This window comes from Neoarius graeffei, chromosome 20 (assembly GCF_027579695.1).
Source record: "Neoarius graeffei isolate fNeoGra1 chromosome 20, fNeoGra1.pri, whole genome shotgun sequence".
Classification (NCBI taxonomy): domain Eukaryota; kingdom Metazoa; phylum Chordata; class Actinopteri; order Siluriformes; family Ariidae; genus Neoarius; species Neoarius graeffei.
The window spans coordinates 52564924-52586533 of NC_083588.1; the positions used below are offsets into that span (position 1 = coordinate 52564924).

At 42.0% G+C, this 21610-nt stretch overlaps 1 protein-coding gene across 3 annotated transcripts in view; it reads left to right on the forward strand.

Moving 5' to 3' along the window:
- The first annotated feature begins 1105 nt into the window (after window positions 1-1105).
- The window catches only part of atp6v0a1a (ATPase H+ transporting V0 subunit a1a), a 64988-nt gene continuing 44483 nt past the window's right edge, over window positions 1106-21610 (forward strand). Inside the window, exons 1-4 of one of the 3 annotated variants that reach the window (XM_060901969.1) lie at window positions 1106-1258; window positions 14085-14228; window positions 17805-17883; window positions 18032-18129. In XM_060901969.1, coding sequence (XP_060757952.1) covers window positions 14112-14228; window positions 17805-17883; window positions 18032-18129 — 294 coding nt within the window. In that variant the 5' untranslated portion in view covers window positions 1106-1258; window positions 14085-14111. The remainder of the gene's footprint in view (window positions 1259-14084; window positions 14229-17804; window positions 17884-18031; window positions 18130-21610) is intronic. The other 2 variants (XM_060901970.1, XM_060901971.1) reach the window with 2 other exon arrangements.

Genomic DNA, 21610 nt, shown 5'->3' on the forward strand with positions numbered 1-21610 from the left:
TAATTGGGAGCAGCCAAAAGAAGAAGATTTGTTTACAGAAATCAGTGCCTCTAATATGGCGCACATCTGGGACTTTCGTGTTTTGGTGACGTCGGTGAAAACACTCATCTCATCTCATCATCTTTAGCTGCTTATCCTGTTCTACAGGGTTGCAGGCAAGCTGGAGCCTATCCCAGCTGACTACGGGCGAAAGGCAGGGTACACCCTGGACAAGTCGCCAGGTCATCACAGGGCTGACATATAGACACAGACAACCATTCACACTCACATTCACACCTACGGTCAATTTAGAGTCACCAGTTAACCTAACCTGCATGTCTTTGGACTGTCGGGGAAACCGGAGTACCTGGAGGAAACCCACGCGGACATGGGGAGAACATGCAAACTCCGGACAGAAAGGCCCTCGCCGGCCACGGGGCTCGAACCCGGACCTTCTTGCTGTGAGGCGACAGCGCTAACCACTACACCACCGTGCCGCCCTGAAAACACTCATCTCATCTCATTATCTCTAGCCGCTTATCCTGTTCTACAGGGTCACAGGCAAGCTGGAGCCTATCCCAGCTGACTACGGGCGAAAAGCACATAGACACAGACAACCATTCACACTCACGGTCAATTTAGAGTCACCAGTTAACCTAACCTGTATGTCTTTGGACTGTCGGGGAAACCGGAGTACCTGGAGGAAACCCACGCAGACACCATGCAAACTCCACACAGAAAGGCCTTCGCCCGCCACCGGGCTCGAACCCGGACCATCTTGCTATGAGGCGACAGCGCTAACCACTACACCACCATGCCACCCCTGAAAACACTCTATATAAAGAAAAAAGCAGTGGGCCTAAGACAGAACCTTGTGGAACACCAAACTTTACCTCTGTACGTCGAGAAAAATCACCCTTTACATCAACATACTAATAGCAACCAGTTAAATAAGACCTGATCCAGGACAGAGCCGTTCCTTTAACTCCTATAACATTTACCACGCCACTAAGGCACATTCCGGCTTCTCTAACACACCCAAGAGTGCTGTGTTTTAGGAGCAGGTAAACAAACCAGTGCATCAAGAATCAGGCCTAACACTGAACCTGTACAGCAATGGCGGCGCCCACCTTGGTCACATGACCTGCGCACTGGCCTGACCGTGACGTCACGCGTGTTGCCCGACGCTGCTCAGCTGATCCCCCTGGCTGAGAGGAAACCGACAGCTGCAGGATAGGAACACACACAGGCGCTTTAATTCACCTGTATTACTCTAATTGTGAGTAAAAAAACATTTTAATGTCTGTTTATTTCTGGTTATAAAATATAAAGTGACGTTTTGAAACGTTTGACGTGACGCTCGCGCGTTCGGGTAGCAACAGTGTGGTAACCTGCCTGGTATGAGGCGTTAGCATTGGAAGCTAACCAAGTGATGTGGGTCGCCTGAGGAGAATTATCTAGAATTTTAATTAATATTCACGCATTATCTAAATATTTGTTTTTGTTTTAAATCGGCGTTAATAAAACGAATAATTTACTTTTTGTAACCTGTTGCTCTGACAGCCGACAGAAGCAAATTGAATTTGTTAGCTTGTTAGCCGCTAATTAAATTGCCCAGTTAGCTCATATGAATCTGTCCAGAGTGTAGAATTTATTTCTAAATGTAGACTACTACACCACCGTTCAAAAGTTTGGAGTCATCCAGACAATTTTGTGTTTTCCATGAAAAGTCACACTTTTATTTCCCACCATAAGTTGTAAAATGAATAGAAAATATAGTCAAGACAGTTTTCTGAGCATTTAATCGACCCCACAAATGTGATGCTCCAGAAACTCAATCTGCTCAAAGGAAGGTCAGTTTTATAGCTTCTCTAAAGAGCTCAACTGTTTTCAGCTGTGCTAACATGATTGTACAAGGGTTTTCTAATCATCCATTAGCCTTCTGAGGCAATGAGCAAACACATTGTACCATTAGAACACTGGAGTGAGAGTTGCTGGAAATGGGCCTCTATACACCTATGGAGATATTGCACCAAAAACCACACATTTGCAGCTAGAATAGTCATTTAGCACATTAGCAATGTATAGAGTGTATTTCGGATTAGTTTAAAGTGATCTTCATTGAAAAAAAACAGTGCTTTTCTTTCAAAAATAAGGACATTTCAAAGTGACCCCAAACTTTTGAACGGTAGTGTATATGTGAGTGATGCTGCTTTGCCTTGATAAAGAGATACAGAGAAGGAAATAAAAGAGCGCTGAATTATTTAACAAGCCTCCACAAGACAGTCAGAAGCTATCTAATAAAATATACATTAGTGGGATGTTGGTGTAGGTTTTCGTAGATCACGTGACTCTATTACTTTTTGACTGTTCTTCTTTACACTCTTCAAGAAATACAATAACAGGGCTCTAGATCTCCTTTTTTTACTTGCAACCAGAGATCCTTTTACCTATAAAATAAGTTCCACAAACCCTCTCAATGCGATTCTAATCTAGTCAGAAGAAGAAACCTTTATTTGTCATATGCACACTTCAAGCACAGTGAAATTCATTCTCTGCATTTAACCCATCTGAAGCAGTGAGCACACGCGCAGCCACACGGGAGCAGTCAGGGGTTACGTACCTTGCTCAAGGGCACTTCAGCTCAAGGCCGCCCCACGTTTAGGGTTGTTTTACAATCAGGGTACGCAAGCTAAAAATCACATTTAACACTTATTATCTTCAATATCAAAAGGCTTGCCTAAATAAACTTGGTTGTTTATTGTAGTTCTGTGATAGCTCTATTTACCATGCAAAAAAAAAAATTGGTGATAACTTTATTTTTGGTGAATGTATGGCAATATGTCATATTTAGCACAATTACTTGTGCCATTTAGAAAAAGTGCTTTTTTGACCACAGGTAGCTCCAAAAGGGATGCACTTAAATCATTCTTTATACCATAAAACAACTATTTGGTTCTATATCATTGGAAACATAGTTAAGTTTTAATGTTGAATGCCCGTAAGTCTTCAGACTATTTTGATCAAATTAGTATGTAATTGTGTCAAAAAAATGTCCTCTCCGAGACAGCTAAGTTTTCAATATAAAATAACATATCTAAAATGATTATTTTCATCCTAAAATGTGGTCAAGATATTGGGACATAAATATTAGAGACAACTAACACAAAGCTTACAGCCTTCTATTTAAAAGCACTATGGAAGTAGTGGATTCTGAATTGTCAAAAAAAAAAGTCCTCTCCGAGAATCACTTCATTTGTTTCTCCCAGCCCTGCTTAAAGCTACACTTAATCATCTTTATCTTATAGCAGATTACACAAAACTACCATACACACATGTCAAAAAATTACCTGAAATCTGTTCTTTAACTTGTCCTTCACTTAAAAATTGGTACAAGAACCAGTTTGAATCAATTTGAATTTTGGACCCCTGTGACACAAACTTTGTACCCTGATTGTAAAACAACCCTTAACCTAACTGCATGTCTTTGGACTGTGGAGGAAACCGGAGCACCCGGAGAAAACCCATGCAGACACGGGGAGAACATGCAAACTTCACACAGAAAGGCCTTTGCCGGCCGCTGGGCTCAAACCCGGAACCTTCTCGCTGTGAGGCGACCGTGCTAACCACTACACCACCGTGCCGCCCGAATATTCAACAAGAGTAACCGATGAGGGCCTTTCTGTGTGGACATGTCTGTGAAGATTCTCAGTCATCCAGGTCATAGGGCTGTGCGATATGTGAAAAAAATGAATATCCCGTTACATTTTCTCCATTTCACGATATACATCTCGATATATTGAAATCTCCTCTAAAGGACCCCATGAAATCTAACTTTTACTCTTTTTACTGTTTTCACTACAATCCCTGCAGATTAAATAACATTCTTGGTTAACTTTACAGGTGGTTTTCAACAACACATTTTTTAATTTTCATGTTAGTGATTAATCACAATTGAGTTGAAATAAGACTATTTTTATTCAATAAAGATGTGGCACAAACTGCAAAAACAATCTTGAAAATTGCAACAAAGGGGCAATACAATACAGAGCTGCTCAGAGTTCAAATCAGTAAAGTGCAAGCTCAACACAGAGAGACATTTATGGCCCTTTTCCACTACCCTTTTTCAGCTCACTTCAGCTCGCTTCAGCCCGACACGGCTCACGTTTCGACTACCAAAAAACAGCACGACTCAGCTCGCTTCAGCCCTGCTTAGCCCCTAAAACTCGCACCGTTTTGGAGTGGGGCTGAAGCGAGATAAACCGTGCCGAGTGAGGCTGGGGGCATGAGGAGACACTCCCCTGTGCACTGATTGGTGAGGAGGAGTGTCCTCACATGCCCACACACACCCCGCGAGCACGCTGGGATCTGTAAACACCGTAAACCCGGAAGGAGAAGAATTACGAATTACGAGAATTATGAAGCCTTATGCGCCTCGCCTCATCTATACGCTCTTGCCAGTATCTGTTGGCGTTGTCGGTGACAACAAGCCACAGCACCAAGACCAGCAACACTAACGACTCCATGTCCTCCATGTTTATTGTTTACTATCCGGGTCGTGAGACTACCGCTTAAAAGCTCACTGATGTCACTGTTTGCGCTGCTTAACGACATCACGTGACGTCCACCCACTTTTGCTAACTCCACCCAATGTGTCCACCCACTTCCAGCCAGCACGGTTCAGCGCGGTTGTAGTCGAAATGCAACTCCAACAGCCCCACTCAGCTCGACTCAGCACGGCACGGCTCAGCCGCGTTTGTAGTGGAAAAGCGGCATTAGCCTAAATAAGAAAAGTGCTCTTTCATTAAATTATTTTAAAAAATAGAGATAGATCTCCAAGCTATTAACCTGACTACTGAGAACCACTGGAACATTTACAATTGAGAGAGAGAAGGACAGAAGAGCGAGATCTGCAAAACATAATTTTTCTCTTTGCACACTTTTGAACTGAATGTTTTCTGGCACTGCAGTCGTACCCAGTCATTCAGTCTGGCAGCTTTTACTATGTTTGCGCCATTGTCGGTAGTCAGGCAGACTTGACGTGCTTCGGGCAAGTCCCATGCCTTGAGTACTTCTTGCAAGCCTTCAGAAAGAAACTCAGCCATGTGGTCTTTAGGGAAAAAGCTCATCTGAAGGCACGCACTTTTTAACTCCCAGTTGTCAATGAAATGGACAGTAAAACTCGTATGACTGCATTGTTCTACTGGACCATAAGTCGGTAGTTGAGGAGAAATACGTCACATTTTGCAGATGATGGGCCAGTTTTTGCCTCTCAGCTGTGTATAATTCCGGTATTGCCTTCTCTCGCGATATCCAAAAAAATGCCAGATGACTGACCCCTTACTAGTTCTTTTAGGAACCAATTCGTCCGCTTCCATTTTTAATTTGTCGCTGAAATTGACAGAGCTTACACGGTAGCCTATGCAACACCAGCGATTGCACGAACTGAGTTAGTGCTGTAAACCGAAACTAGAAAATCTTCCCGCAAGTTCCTTTCAGCACCTAGATGTCGCCCGGGATTCGTTGGCGAGTGCGTGACGTTATTGTTTTTTTTACCCTTAGGCAGCCTCTCACGTTACTGTCTGAGGGACAGGGAGAAAACCACCAGAAAACGTTTTAAACAAACGCAACAAACACGAAACAAATGCAAGTCGGCAGATGACCATAAAGTACTCGATAGTTACGATATGATAATTTTATGTATCTCACACAGACTTTTCGGAGATATGTCGAGTATATTCGATATATTGTGCAGCCCTACCAGGTCATAGTAAACTGTGGGTGATAAAAGAGAGCAACTGGACTTGCTTGAAGGTTCTTGAAGACGTTTCACCTCTCATCCCTTATCTGTCTGTCTGTCTGTCTATCTATCTATCTATCTGGCGTATCACTGCAGTGACATGGGCGGCACGGTGGTGTGGTGGTTAGCACTGTCGCCTCACAGCAAGAAGGTTCTAGGTTTGATCCCAGTAGCCGACGAGGGCCTTTCTGTGTGAACATGTCTGTGAAGATTCTCAGGCTACGTTTACACTAGACCATATCTGTCTTGTTTTCTTCGCGGATGCACTGTCCGTTTACATTAAACCGCCTGGAAACGGGAATCCGCCAGCGTCCACGTATTCAATCCAGATCGTGCCTGATCCGGTGCTGTGCAAACATTCAAAATACGCGGATACGCTGTGCTGAGCTCTAGCTGGCGTCTCATTGCACAACGTCACTGTGACATCCACCTTCCTGATTCGCTGGCATTGGTCATGTGACGCGACTGCTGAAAAACGGCGCGGACTTCCGCCTTGTATCACCTTTCATTAAAGAGTATAAAAGTATGAAAATACTGCAAATACTGATGCAAATACTGCCCATTGTGTAGTTATGATTGTCTTTAGGCTTGCCATCCTTCCATTTGCAAGTAGTAAGTGATATGCGCTGGGATCACACACACAGCGGCTCAGTCCTGAATCGTGGCTTGTGCACTTCACTCGCGCGCTGTGTGAGCTGCGCAGGGCCGGAGTGCGCACCCTCCAGAGGGCACTCGCTGTTCAGGGCGGAGTGATTTGGAGCGCAGGATGCCTGCGGAGCCGAGCGTATCCGCGTATTGGCGTTGCTGTGTGCACGGCTAACGGTTTTAGTGTAAACGCGAATCGTTTTAAGAACATTAATCTGATGATCCGCTGATTCGACGTAATGTAAACGTAGCCTCAGTCATCCAGGTCGTAGTAAACTGTGGGTGGTAAAAGAGAGCAACTGGACTTGCTTGAAGATTCTTGAAGATGTTTCACCTCTCATCCCTTATGATTGCTTTTCGAAACGACACCTTAGGATTGCTTTTCATCCATGAGAGGATAAATACCTGATACTCCCTATTAGTCAGACTGAACTGAAGAAGCCTTTCAGATGAGAGGTGAAACATCTTCAAGCAAGTCCAGTTGCTCTCTTTTACCATCCGCAGCTTTCTGTGTGGAGTTTGCATGTTCTCCCCATGTCTGCATGGGTTTCGTTTGGGTGCTCCGGTTTCCCTCACAGTCCAAAGACGTGCACTTAGGTTAACATGGGGCAGCCATGGCCTGAAGTGCCCTTGAGCAAGGTACCTAACCCCTGACTGCTCCCCGGGTGTGTGCGCACGCGTGTTCACTGCTTCAGATGGGTTAAATGCAGAGGATGAATCTCACTGTGCTTGAAGTGTGCATGTGACAAATAAAGGTGGCTGTTTCTTCTTCAGCCAACAAACCTTCTAGAGCAGAATTACAGTAGTGGTTTCCCGTTGCCTTCTACTGGATAATGAGGGGTTTTCTCCTCTCAATCATTCACACACACACAATTTAATGTAGCCATTTAACCTAGGCTAACTGCATATCTTTGGACTGTGGGAGAAGCCAGAGAAAACCCACGCAGACACGGGGAGAACATACAAACTCCACACAGAAAGGCCCCCATCAGCCACTGGGCTCGAACCTAGAACCTTCTTGCTGTGAGGCGACAATGCTAATCACTACACCATCGTGCCGCCGTACAGTAATATATAGCTTTTTAATTCCTGAACTTTCTGCCCACAGAGCACATTAGATCCAAGTTCACATTATTTACAGTCAAATTGTTTTGGTCTGATCCCATAAAAATTTTCCCGTTCAGCTCAACTGATGATCATCAACTCACCGGGTACTTTATTAGGAACACCCATTCATCTGCTGTTTTATGCATTTATCTAATCAGCCAATCCCTTGACAGCAGCACAAGGCATAAAATCATGCAGACATTATGCAAATCAAGAGCTTCAGTTGTTAATGTTCAACTTCAGACATCAGAATGGGAAAATTGTGATCTCAAAGTGTGACACTTGCTGTAGCATGGGTGTTGGTTTGAGTCAGATGGACTGGTATGAGTATTTTAGAAACTGCTGATCTCTTGGGGTTTTCACATGCAACAGTCTCTAGAGTTTACACAAAATGGTGCAAAAAAAGAAACAAAAAAAAAATTGAGTGAGCGACAGTTTTGTGGGTGGAAACAAATGCCTTGTTGATAAGAGAGATCAGAGGAAAATGACCAGATTGGTTCAAGCTGCCAGGAAGGCTATAGCAACTCTTTACAGCCGTGGTGAGTAGAAAAGCATCCCAGTATGCAACAGCAGAAGAACACATTGGGTTCCAGTCCTGCCAGTCAAGAACAGGAGTCTTAGAATCAACAAGAAGTTCCTATTAAAGTGGCCGGGGAGTGAGGATATATTATATGGCAGAATTTAAAACGCAACAAGTAGCTATGTTTACGTGGACCCTAATAATCTGTTAATGACTTAATTCAGGTTCAACTGGAATTAAATTTCTTCATAGAAACAGCTCGGTCAGACCTCTGATGATCCGTCTGACTGGAAAATATTTGTCTGGAGCTGCAATTGAGCCTTAGAAAGGAAAGACAGCATTAATTTTAAGTGTGAATTATATTTTATGAGGCATTTAACACATTTTATTTACTAACTTAATAAAATGTTGGAACAAAGTTTGAATTTAGTTTCTTATTCATTAACCAGAACTTTACAAATCACTGTAATTATCAATAAAATCTTCTACAAATTCCTGTCATAAAAGCAAAAACCTTAAATTATAATTTCTAGTGCATCTAAGACAAAAAACAAAATCCGAATTGCTGCAGTCAAGTCCTGTTACACAGAATACATCTTTACTAAATATAGCAAAGATAACACGAGATTCAGCTGAATCTGAAGATTAATATTATGAAATATATATACAACTGAAAATAATAGATGCCTTTAAAAAGTTTTGATTTTACGAAATCTACATAATGCAAATGTTACATCACAAAATGTTAGGAATCGTTTTGATTCTGTTAAAAAGTGCAATAAACAGGAGATAAAATTAAGTGAAATTAAGTTACAAATGAAAGGAAATGTTCCTGTAGTTACTTGAAATGTAAATACTCTAAACAATACAAAAAAAAATTCAATAATAATGGTAGTTTATGAAAGTACTATTTAAGATAATGCAAATCTTGGCGAAAGAGAAGCCAATCGAAACCGAAAGAGAGAAAGTGATGATCATGCCGTTACCATGGGAACAGTCTTTTATGAATGTGGAAGTGGGCTCTCAGCGCGCTGAGTCCGGTGTGACTGAGGAAGGGGACAAGTTTTATGTTTCATCTAATTTAGGGAATTTAAAAACTATAATAATATTTGGCAGTGGGTACATAGGAAAGTGTAAAGTTTCTGTCAATATGTTTATCAGGCTTGGATGATAAAAAAACTCGCGAAGATATTTATCTAAATGCATGACCTACTCATTCTAAACCTGCCAAGCTTCGCCGGCGAAGCTCTCAAAACTTGTAGTATTTTATTTCCATTCAAGCCTCGTTTCGAAGTCTGACCAATAAGAACGCTACATTTTTGGCAGTAAATTTGATTTTCTTGATTTAACTTCCATATATGGAAAGCGCGCACGTCGGGGACGTCTCGGGGAACCTCTGATAGTCGGCAAAAATGTCCACAGAAATGCACAAAATTACTTCACAAAACAACAAAATTTTGGTTAGCACGGGTTAGCGTAAAACTTATAGGTCGTGTTTGGGGATTTATGGCCGTGTTTTTTTGAGAATTGGCCGTGTAAAGCACGGCTGCATGGATCGCTAGCAATGCCTATGCCTGGAGCAGCTATTCAGGATTATACACGTCAGAAATTCTATCCTGATTGTACGATTAGAGCATATAAACACACATCTATCCAATCGCTTTCATGTGAACGGTACATTCAGGATCGCAGATCAGAATGAATTAATTCTGAACATTAAAAATTGTGTGTATATGAATGTAGCTAGTGTGCTGTATATCATCTCGGCAAATAAAATGAGATTTAAAAAAAAAGGACAAATACGAAACCACAGATAAAAGACAGGATGAAAATGGAAGCCCCGATCGGATCGATCTTAAAGACTTTCAGATGTCTGGGAAAAGAAATGCTTTTAGATTGGGTTTGAAAATGGATACGTTCTGGGATGGCTTTCTGAAATATGACTGAGCTGCAACAGGAAATGAGACGGAATGACTTGAGTCTGTGGAATGGTTAAAAATAGCTGATTAGATCTCAAAGCTCTGGAGGTATTTTGAAGGAAAAAAGAGAGAAAATAATAAAACCTTGAAAACTCTTTTGTACACTTGACGGGGCACCAGTGAATGGCAGCCAGCTTATAAATGGTGTGTTGTGATTTCCGCAACTGTAACCAGATTAAAAATCATAACCCCCGGCTATGCTTCACTGACTGAGAACCACAGGGGTTTTCAAACACTTTGCTGCCAGGTATCGCCTTAACTGCGAAAAAAAAAAATATATATATATATATATATATATATCCATCCTTTCAGTTATGAAGGTTTGTATTATTTATTAAACCAATTCAACCAGTCAGATAAGCTAATAGCTGTCAAATTCAATAATAAAGATTATAATTACAAACAAAATTAACTAAAAATTGTAAGGGCATACAGCAGTGACTGTTGATAAGCGAGTTTAGATCTATTTACAGCGTGACTGAAAAATCAGTGACAGTAAAACTACATCTATTTATGATTTACCGGTATATCGTCTGCACTACACTTGCGCTTTGTCTCAGCTGTTGTATTACATTTTTGCGGAATATATTCCTGGTGGTTCTTGTTTTTTGGACCCTTTGTAGATTGATTTAGAAGTGATATTAAATATTAAATGCAGTATAAAGTGATAGACACTTGGAGATGATTTCATTCTGACAGTGATCAGTATGATATATTGGATGATATTAAGAATCAGCGTTGTAGTCGAGTCACTAAACCTCGAGTCCGAGTCCAGTCTCAAGTCCCTAGTGTTCAAGTCCGAGTCATTGAAAAAAATTCCGAGTCGAGTCTGAGAACAAGATTTCAACCGGACCATTTGACGGTGGCTGTTTTAGCGCCATTAACATTAGTTTGTTCCTGAACATGACATATGAACAGGTGAATGTGCATTCTCTTTATCAGGGAGTGCGAAGTATTGTGTCAGACATGGTTGGGAGACGGATGTAAGTGCAGAAGGTGTGTTTATTAATACAAGTGAAGACACGTAAACAATCAATAAAACGGTGAAACAGGCTATAGAGGATGTGCAGTCACGTGACCCGTCCGTGTTTACTCTGCCCACTCCGCCATATTGGACGGCTTCAGGATTGTTTACCTTGCACGAGTGTAATGGATCCAGGGAGTAATCCCCAAGAAAATTCGGAAAATACCCCATCTACATCGCGCGATTACTTGTCTAAGTTTGTTCAGCATCTTGAAGGTGATGTGAGGCAGCGTTACGTGGAAAAGTGTTCCAGGTTGGGGATTACAGATCCGTACAACTTGCCGCAATCCTTGTTCAGGGAAATTTGGAGCTGCAGTGCCGGCGATCTTTGCCCTATCTGGCCTACCACGACATTTACAATTTTCTCGTTAATCGTGTTACACTGGCAAAGCCCTCAAAGCTTACAAGAGCCTGGAAGCTTATAAATATTTTGTTGCGGGATGGGTATCTCAACTATACCTCTGGAAGGTTCCGAAGAAGAATGTCTACTTGATAACCTCACGGGTAAGTGGCATTAAGACGTTTATCATAAAGAGACTATGCAGGACGTTTTATCTTAAGAATGTTCGAAATCTAAACTCAGTTCCAGATAATGACAGGGTTGTAAATATGTATGTTTTTGTCTGAAAAACAGTAAACCAGAAAGCCGCGCACGTCTGCGCGGAAGCTGCGCAAATGTGCGCAGTTTTCCAACCCACTGCCTTCTTCTCATACTAATACTTCCTATGTTGCTTATTTACTAATTTTAATACAGAATTTACTCTGATGAAATTATTCAGACACTCCAACGCCCCCCCCCCCCCCCCCCCCCCAAAAAAAAAAAAAAAATCGGATCTGCGCGATTCAGCCGTGAAAAAGGCGGCATCCGCCGTTTGCATCCCTGTTTAAACTCATAGGTTAACCGACTTTAACCGGCTAATGAGGCTCGGTGGTCGGTCAAGATTTTTTTTAGTTTTCGCCATCCCTACTATGGATTGGCCTTTCAACGGCATATATGAGCCAAAAAGATAAAACATTGTCATAGACTAGGCCAGGGTAGTAGGGCTAGGCATAGCCATTTTAAACGTTAGAGACTGTCTAGTTTCTAAGTATGCAGCTATCATTCAATCCGAAAATCAACTTAACAGATGTACTAGGAGTATTGAATTAGAAGATTACACCTACCTGATATGAAGTGTTCACTACAAATTCGGCTGGTAGAACTGGGGTACCAGTTTTCTCTTCGCACAGCGGACACCCATTTTGCGCATCTATCCTCGTCTGCGGGGAATCTATAAAATGACAGGCCCTCCTTTTGGCCCTGTCTATTGGTACAACCAAATGCTGAACAAGATATAACCATTCTTGAAAGATCTACTCCCACACACTTGATAATTAGAACGGGTTCGTCTAAGTTCTATGCGTGACCTTGCCGTCCAAAATGGCGGATAAACAAATATCACGTGACCTCGTGACGTCACGTGCATGCTCTCTATAGGTCGAGCGAGGCGGAATCAAAGACGAGAAAGAAGAAATCGGGGATCAGGAACCCAAACAAGGAAATAAGGCTCGGTGTTGTGTAAAAACTGTGAAAACGCACGCACTTTGCAAAGTATCGAGTTGCGTTGCTGACACAATTCCGACATCTCATAAAGTTGTTGGGGGGGGGGGGGGGGGGGGGATATTAACCCCTTGGCTGCCACCCATAATTAATTGTAATGTGCCAGGCATATTGGACAAAAATAGGTCAAAATTGGGATATTTTGATAATCTTGTTCAGAACTTTATATTTTAATATTTATATAGAAAAATCACAAAAAACACTGTTGTAGTGTAAAAATAACTTTAGTAATCAAAAACAACTTCAAAAGCATCAAAAAAAAAAGAAGATAATGGGTCTCGTCAATGAGAACCTGTCCATAACCATGAATTAGTAGTACTTGAAAACACAATGTACCCCAAGGGTCCATGTATTCCAAGTAACTGGATACCATTTTTATGATGGTCTTTGGTATGACCCGCCCCTGAATAGAACTCGTGATCTCCCAGTCAAGAGGCGGACACACTAACCAATAGGCCAACTCGCGGTAATGTGCCATGTAAGGCACATAAAAGGTGTTTACGATGAGTAGCGTACGTCAGAAGGCACAGCGGTAAAAGATTTCATGACGTACGTGACGCATTGAAGGGGTTAAAATTAATTAACATTTTAAAAATGTCGTTCAGAACAACACCCTACATCACACTTCTAATATAAATTGCCTAAAAATGTGTAATTAAAAAAAAAAAAGTTTATATCTCTGTGGCATATTTGCAAGTATATTATTAAATTATTTTTCTTTTCTTTAAGCCATAAATGAAGATCTTGCTTTCGAACATTACCATGTTCCCTCTGAAAGGTCACGTGACCTGATGTGTGTGCTCTTTCACTGATGCTGAGCTTGTGCACACAAGCAAACACTTAACAAGTCAGTACAGTCTCAAATGTCACATCCATGATGCAGGATTTTGTCGGTGTCGTGCTCTTGTGAGCCTGTGAGACTTGTGCAGCTCGTAGGTAACAATTAAAGCCATCAGGTTTTCTCAGAGGAGTACTGAAAATAATCATGGCCACACCTTTTGCTCAGCTCAGCTCAGGGTTTTATCTGAGATGAGATCTCGCTGTTAACCGAGGTAGCAAATAAGTAAAAGGTAAACATGATGCATGAGACAGAAATGTGTGTGTGCGTGCATGTGTACAAAATGAGCATTTGAGTACAAGTTGATTGAAACGGTGCTTTTTATGTTTGTACAGAAGCTGCAAATGAGTGGAAGTGTTATGTTTTTCCGTTTGTTCTGTGGTGTCAGGCTCTCGCTCGCTCCCTCCCTCTCTCTCTCTCTGCCCTTCCTTCCCTTCTGCAAAGCCACACGGCGCTGTGTCGATAATACATGCGTCACTCTGTTCATTTGTATGTAGTTTAGAGCTCTGTGGTGCTTTTCCGCTGTTCTGTCTCCACTCTTCTTTACTTTATGACTTGTCTGTGAATTTAAATTGAGTTATTTTTCCTTCAGGTGCTCCTCTGGTGGTGGTGTGGCATCATGGGGGAGCTGTTCCGCAGTGAGGAGATGACTCTGGCCCAGCTCTTCCTGCAGTCCGAGTCTGCCTACTGCTGTGTCAGCGAACTCGGGGAGATCGGCATGGTGCAGTTCAGAGACGTGAGTACACGTACCGATAGCGCCGGGTGTACAGGATGTGGACTGGAAATGAACGTTTAACCGTTCTGCAGGATCTTGTTTCAAGCCCAGGTCTATATGGTTTAGTCTCTCTTACACTTTAAAGACTGAATTCATCAAGTGTTGACTTTTAACAAGAATTAGAAAACATGCTTTATTGATCAATAAACAAGAAGTGTGTCATCTCTCCAACACGGAAAGCAAGCACGTTTCTGGAAAAAAAAAAAGTCAGAGCAAAGATATGTAAAGAATAAAACACAGCAGGTTTGTATTAGCTGTTCTAGGAAAATAATTAATGGCAGATGGATTAGTATTGCTAGTTGATTATTTCCCTATAACAGTACATCCTGAAGTGTTTTATTCCTCTTATACCATACCAATCTCCCCACAGTTACATTTTTCATTAACTTAAGAACGTCAAATCATAGTTTTTAGCAGTTTATACTTGCATTTAATGTTGTAGAACATCCTAGAGACAAGTTAGTTCTTATCACTTGTGTTATAGCAGCTATAAATGATCTTTCCTTCACCTTACGCTGTCTCTCTCTCTGTTACTGTCTGTCTCTTACTCTCTCTTTTACTGTCTCTCTCGCTGTTTCTCTTTTACACACTCTCTCTCTGTCTGTCTGTCTGTCTGTCTCTTACTCTCTCTGTCTCTCTCTCTTTTACTCTCTCTGTCTCTCTCTTTTACTCTGTCTCTCTCTCTGTTTCTCTTTTACACACTCTCTTTTACTCTGTCTCTTACTCTTTTACTCTCTCTTATACTCTCTTTTACACACACTTTAACTCTCTCACACTCTTTTATACACTGTCTCTTCTACACTCTTAATCTGTGTCTGTCTCTTTTACTCTGTCTCTCTTACTCTTTTACTCTCTTATACTCTCTTTTACACACACTAACACTCTCGCACTCTTATACACTCTCTTACACTCTTAATCTGTCTCTCTTTTACTGTCTCTCTTTTACTCTGTCTCTCTTTTACACACACTTTTTCTCTCTGTCTCTCTTTTACTCTCTCTTATACTGTCTTTTACACACTAACTCTCTCTCACACACTTTTATACACTCTCTTTTACTCTCTTAATCTGTCTCTTTTACTCTGTCTCTGTTTCTCTTTTACACGCTTTTACTCTCTCTTACTCTTTTACTCTCTCTCTTATACTCTCTTTTACACACTCTCTAACTCTCTCACACTCTTATACACTCTCTCTTACACTCTCACTCTCTTACACACTCTTTTACACTCACTTTTTTACTCTCTCTTTTACTCTCTTTTCCATGCACACACTTTGTCTATCTCTCTCTCTTACTCTTACATATTGACCCTGTTTTTGGAGCAGTAGTTGGGCTTCTAAAATTAAACATGTAAATAGCACCTGCACAATAATTAACGCTTTCAAGGCACTACTCCGATCCATTACTCTTTGTCCATGCTTAATCTGGCTTCTACAGTAAACAAAGGTCGCACGTTTGACGTCAGGGCAGATTTGTTGTCATTTTTTTGGCGCAGATTGTGACGTTCTAAAACGCAAAACTCCGGTTATCTCTGTCTACACAAAAAGGCATACACGGAGTTTTCAAAAATCTTCACTTTGCCCGGAGTTTTTTAAAATATTCGTTTTTGATGTGTTTTCATGTGGATGACAGGCCAAAACGTAGAAAAATATCTTCGATTTAGCAGATACCCGGCTATGTGCGGACGGGGTCTTACACTCTCGTTTGTTTACACTCTCTCCAGTTTACGACATTAAGAGTAAAACACATTCTCTCTCTCTTTTACACTCCCTCGCTCTCTTAGGCCATGTACACACGTAGCCGGTTATTTTTAAAACCGAACATTTCCCCCCCCTCCGTTTATAAAAATGTTTTATCCACACCACCTCGTCTTCGAAAAAAATCCCTTCCACACATAACCGAACATCTGCGTTTTCAATCACATTCATAAGCATTCCAAACCTGTAGATGGCATTATTTCCCCAAATCCTACCCCCAATCACATCAGAATAGCCCTCTGTTGGCGTCACTTCCGCCTAAACATAAAACATAGCGCCAAGCTCGTTCATCTGGACAGACTCGGAGACAGAATTGCTTCTAAACACAATTTTGGAGTATAAACTTCAAAAGACGCAAGAAAACGTTGATTGGGAATCTTGTCAAAGCAAATATGTGGACATATTGACCCTGTTTTTGGAGCAGTAGTTGGGCTTCTAAAATTAAACATGTAAATAGCACCTGCACAATAATTAACGCTTTCACGGCACTACTCCGATCCATTACTCTTTGTCCATGCTTAATCTGGCTTCTGCAGTAAACAAAAGGTCGCACGTTTGACGCCAGGGCAGATTTGTTGTCATTTTTTTGGCGCAGATTGTGACGTTCTAAAACGCAAAACTCCGGTTATCTCTGTCTACACGAAAAGGCATACACGGAGTTTTCAAAAATCTTCACTTTGCCCGGAGTTTTTTTTAAATATTCGTTTTTGATGTGTTTTCATGTGGATGACAGGCCAAAACGTAGAAAAATATCTTCGATTTAGCAGATACCCGGCTACGTGTGGACGGGGTCTTACACTCTCGTTTGTTTACACTCTCTCTAGTTTACTCTCTCTCTTTTCCACACACTCTCTTTCTTCCCCCTTACTCTCTTACACTCTCTCACTCTTTTACTTCTCTCTCTCCATCTCAGCAGTTCATGTTGCTGAGAAACTCGAAACACAAAGTCCCAAAGACTTGACACTGAAGACTCCTTCCATAAACTTTAAATAAATTCAACATATCATAGATTATTTTTTTTTTTCTATGTTACATTGAAGAACAGCATGTATATGGAGCCTCCCCCATACAATTCCCTGTGAATTGCCTGGTACTACAGAAACGATAACACATTACATCAAATGTGCACATTAATGACGTAAAATAATCCAGTGGTTTGCATTAGAGCCTGCATTATTATCAGAGCTGCTGTTCCAGAAAATTAATCAACACTTTCTGAATAATCAGTACTCTGGTAAAAGGCAAAATATTCCTTTCTTGGATGCCGCTTCTTGCATGCAGCTGGTTCATTTCTGCTTACTGTAGGATCATAGTTCTTGTGGTGGTGTAGAAACAGCGCACTGGTTTAAAATGACCCTCGTACCGACAGCACGGCAGCAGGTACAGGTTAAACAATTAACCAGACGCCTGCCTTTCAAGCACAAATGTCTCCTATTTTAAATAATATTGCAGTAAAATTGCATGCTTAGGTATGCTGAATAACAAGAACGCTAGGTCACTGGTTTTTCACTTTAATTACAGAACAATAATCTTGCATAATATTCCTGAGAATTTTTCAGCGCAGTAGTTGACCTGAGTCATCCAGTTTATGACATTAAGAGTAAAACAGTAGAAGCCTTTCCTGAAACGACTGAGAGCTTGGAAGCCCGGTGGTTTGGGATGCACTGTGTTTCTCTCAAGGTGCTTATAAAGTGTCATGCTTTACAGATGGCTGTGTTTTGATCACTGGACGGCCTTTGGATAATTTAACATCTGCGGTCATTTTTTTGTGTGTGTAAACTACAGCTGAACCCTGACGTGAACGTCTTCCAGAGGAAGTTCGTGAATGAAGTGCGTCGTTGCGAAGAGATGGACCGCAAACTGAGTGAGTCACAGCCATGCCTTATATGATTCTAGACTTATATACTGTGGAGAAGTTCTTTTTTTTTTTTTTAACTTTCACTTCCCTCACTCTGTTTCTCTGTTTGGTAATTATCGTCATTCATCCTCACTCCCTTTTTTTTTTCCCACAGGGTTTGTTGAGAAGGAGATAAAGAAGGCTGATATACCCATTGTAGACACAGGAGAGAACCCAGAAGTCCCGTTCCCTCGAGATATGATTGACTTGGAGGTATTGAATGGATTAGAAGTGATTTTTGTCCTAAATTCTCAAGCATTTCTCAAGCACGATCAGTGTCGGAAGGTGAAATGCAGAACACGTTTTATGAAGTGTATTTTCCAAAGTAAAGCTCACATAGCTTTGGTAAATGCCTCAACATGCTCAGAGGAGCACGCTCAACTCATGTGACTAAGCATCTTGGAGCACATGGGGGGGGATCAAATTTCAACAGCTTTGCCTACTTAATGAAACTAAATGACCCATTACAAAAAAAAAAAACCCAACCCAGTAAGCATCATTCTGGCTTTGTTCACACTGCAACCCTTGGTGCTCAATTTGGAATTGCCGTTTTTTTTTGCTGTTCACATCATCATCATCATCTTTTGGCTGCTCCTGATTAGAGGTCGCCACAGCGGATCTTTCATCTCCATTGCTCCCTGTCTTCCGCATCCTTCTCTACCACAGCTGCCACTTTCATGTCCTCTCGCACCACATCCATGTATCTCCTCTTTGGCCTTCCTCATTTTCGTTTGCCTGGCAGCTCCATCCTCAACATTCTCCTTCCAACATGCTCTGCATCTTTTCTCAGGATGTGCCCATCCCATCTCAGTCTCATCTTAATTCCCAAGCTCTCCACATGCACTGTCCTTCTGATGTGCTCGTTCCTTATCCTGTCCAACCTCCCATCGCAAACCTTAACATCCTCAACTCCGCCACCTCCAACTTTGCCTCCTGTCTCTTCGTTAAGGGTACGGTCTCCAATCCGTACATCACAGCTGGTCTCACTACTGTCTTATACATCTTACCTTTCACTTTTGCTGGACTTTCCTATCACAAATGACTCCTTCTCCAACTGCTCCACCCTGCCTGCACTCTCTTTCTCACCTCACTATCGCAGCCCCCATTTTCCTGCACAGTTGACCCCAGGTACTGGAATTCACCAACTTTCTTTACGTCTACTCCTTGCATCTTCACTACACTCTCATCACCGTTCTCATCGTTGCTCCTGCTCACCTTCATTCCTCTTCGTTCCAATGCATACCTCCATCTCTCCAAACCCAACTCAACCTCCTTTCTACTTTCACCACATATCACAATATCATCCGCAAACATCATGTTCCATGGTGACTCTTGCCTCACTTCGTCCGTCAAGCTATCCAGCACTACGGCAAACAAAAAAGGACTCAAAGCAGATCCTTGATGGAGTCCCACCTTCACCTTAAACCATTCAGTCGTTCCAACTGCACACCTCACTGCTGTTTCACTGTTCTCATACATGTCTTGCACCACTCTAATATACTCCTCATTCACTCCACTCTTTCTCATACAATACCATAACTCATCTCACGGCACTCTATCGTATGCCTTCTCCAGGTCTACAAACACACAATGGTAGCTTTCTCTGGCCTTCTCTGTACTTCTCCATTAACACTTCTCCATGGCTGTTCACATTAATTTTTTTAAATGTGGCCTGTATCGGAGCCCAGTGTGAACTCGTCACAGTCCTGAACTGGCCCGCATGTGCATATCAAAGACGTCATGTGTACAGAAGGCGGCCACTGAAGTCTGCATTAGCTGTTTCATGTACAAGTTGATGCACAGTGGAAACAATTTTGCAAGATGAGGAGAAAGACAGCCATATTTTTTATTTATGGCTTTTTGTGGCATCATGGCTGTAGGGAGGTGTGTACGGACGTGGAGTCAGAGCCAGTAGTATCGGGACCGTGATGTTAATCACGCCATTGAAGCAGAATTCATATGAAATTTCAGGATGTCAGGGCGACTTTTGACTCCATCTGTGAGTGCGAATACTTATGAGGTCTAACACCTCGCCGTCTCTTCACTGACTACTTCGTCCGCAGCTGTTCTCCATCTTTGTATGTGGGAAACCATGGTTAGAGGTTAGAGAAGCAGCTTTGGGACCAAAAGGTCACCAGTTCGATTCCCTGGACCAGCAAGAATGGCTGAAATGCCCTTGAGCAAGGCACCGAACCCCCAACTGCTCCCCAGGCTGCTCTGGGTGTGTTGTATGTCGCTCTGGATAAGAGCGTCTGCTAAATGCCTGTAATTACTTCACCCGCTACGGAGCAAGCAGGGCAAGGTATTGTTTTCGGTTGGGTTTCTTTGTTGTTGTTTTTTTTGTTGTTGTTGTTGTTGTTAACGCTATTACGAGAAAACAGCTGGATCAATCTTCATGAAACTTTCAGGATAGATGGGCATTGGTCTGAAATAGAACGTCCAACGTTTTGAGGGTTTGCGTACAAACGGTACTTACAAATTGATATGTGGCCGAAAACGCATCATTTACTTGTGTGATGGAGTATGTTATAAATCAAATTAAACGTTCCGATTGGAACGGACTGCACCTGAACCAGGTTTTTCTGCTCCATCCATCACGTAATTCATTTGAATGTCCAGCAACAGACGCTCACACAGATACAAAAGGCTCAAAAGGGCTTTCATCAAATTATTTATGCATTTTGAACAAACTACCTGATTTTATTACCTCGCCTGCTACGGAGTAAGCAGGGCGAGGTCTTGTTTTCGGTCGGGTTTCTTTGTTTGGTTTTTTTTTGTTTGATATTACAGGAAAACGGCTGGATCAATCTAAATGAAACTTTCAGGATAGACGGGCGTTGGTCTCAAATAGAACCTCCAACATTTTGAGGATCATCTGGTCAAGGTCACCAAAAGGGTCAAAATCGTTTTTGTTGCGGCTCATTTCGAGGCGCTAGCCACTACGTCGTCATGCTGTAAGAATGTAAGAGTGTAACGATCGCGCACTGCGCATACACGTGCTCCGATTAAAATGGCTGGTGAGTATAATTCGGTTCACCATTCGAAATAGACTAGACTAAAGAAATCGCTTTCAGACATGTTTATGCTTATTACAGAGGGAAAGTGCGTTCCACTGAGCTCTAGCGCTGGGCCATTTCCGGGAAATAAGAGTTTCGGTCATGGCGACAGCGTGTGTAGGTCAGCCTTGGTTCGGAGGTTTCAGTTTCGAAAGCTATAAGAGGTAAGAATAGAATAATATAAAGTACAGACACTTGGTATATTTTACTTCTGTGATTTTTTTTAAATTGTTCATTTTTGTGGCTACTGCGTCATAGAGTAAATCTATATGCAATATTTACTGTATGGACATGGGATCAGAAAACAATTTTATTTATAAGCAGTAGCCACATGGACCCATAGGGTACCTTTTTTTTTTTTTTTTGGGCGATATCTTCCTTGATGGGCGGCACGGTGGTGTAGTGGTTAGCGCTGTTGCCTCACAGCAAGAAGGTCCGGGTTCGAGCCCCGTGGCCGGCGAGGGCCTTTCTGTGTGGAGTTTGCATGTTCTCCCCGTGTCCGCGTGGGTTTCCTCCGGGTGCTCCGGTTTCCCCCACAGTCCAAAGACATGCAGGTTAGGTTAACTGGTGACTCTAAATTGACCGTAGGTGTGAGTGTGAATGGTTGTCTGTGTCTATGTGTCAGCCCTGTGATGACC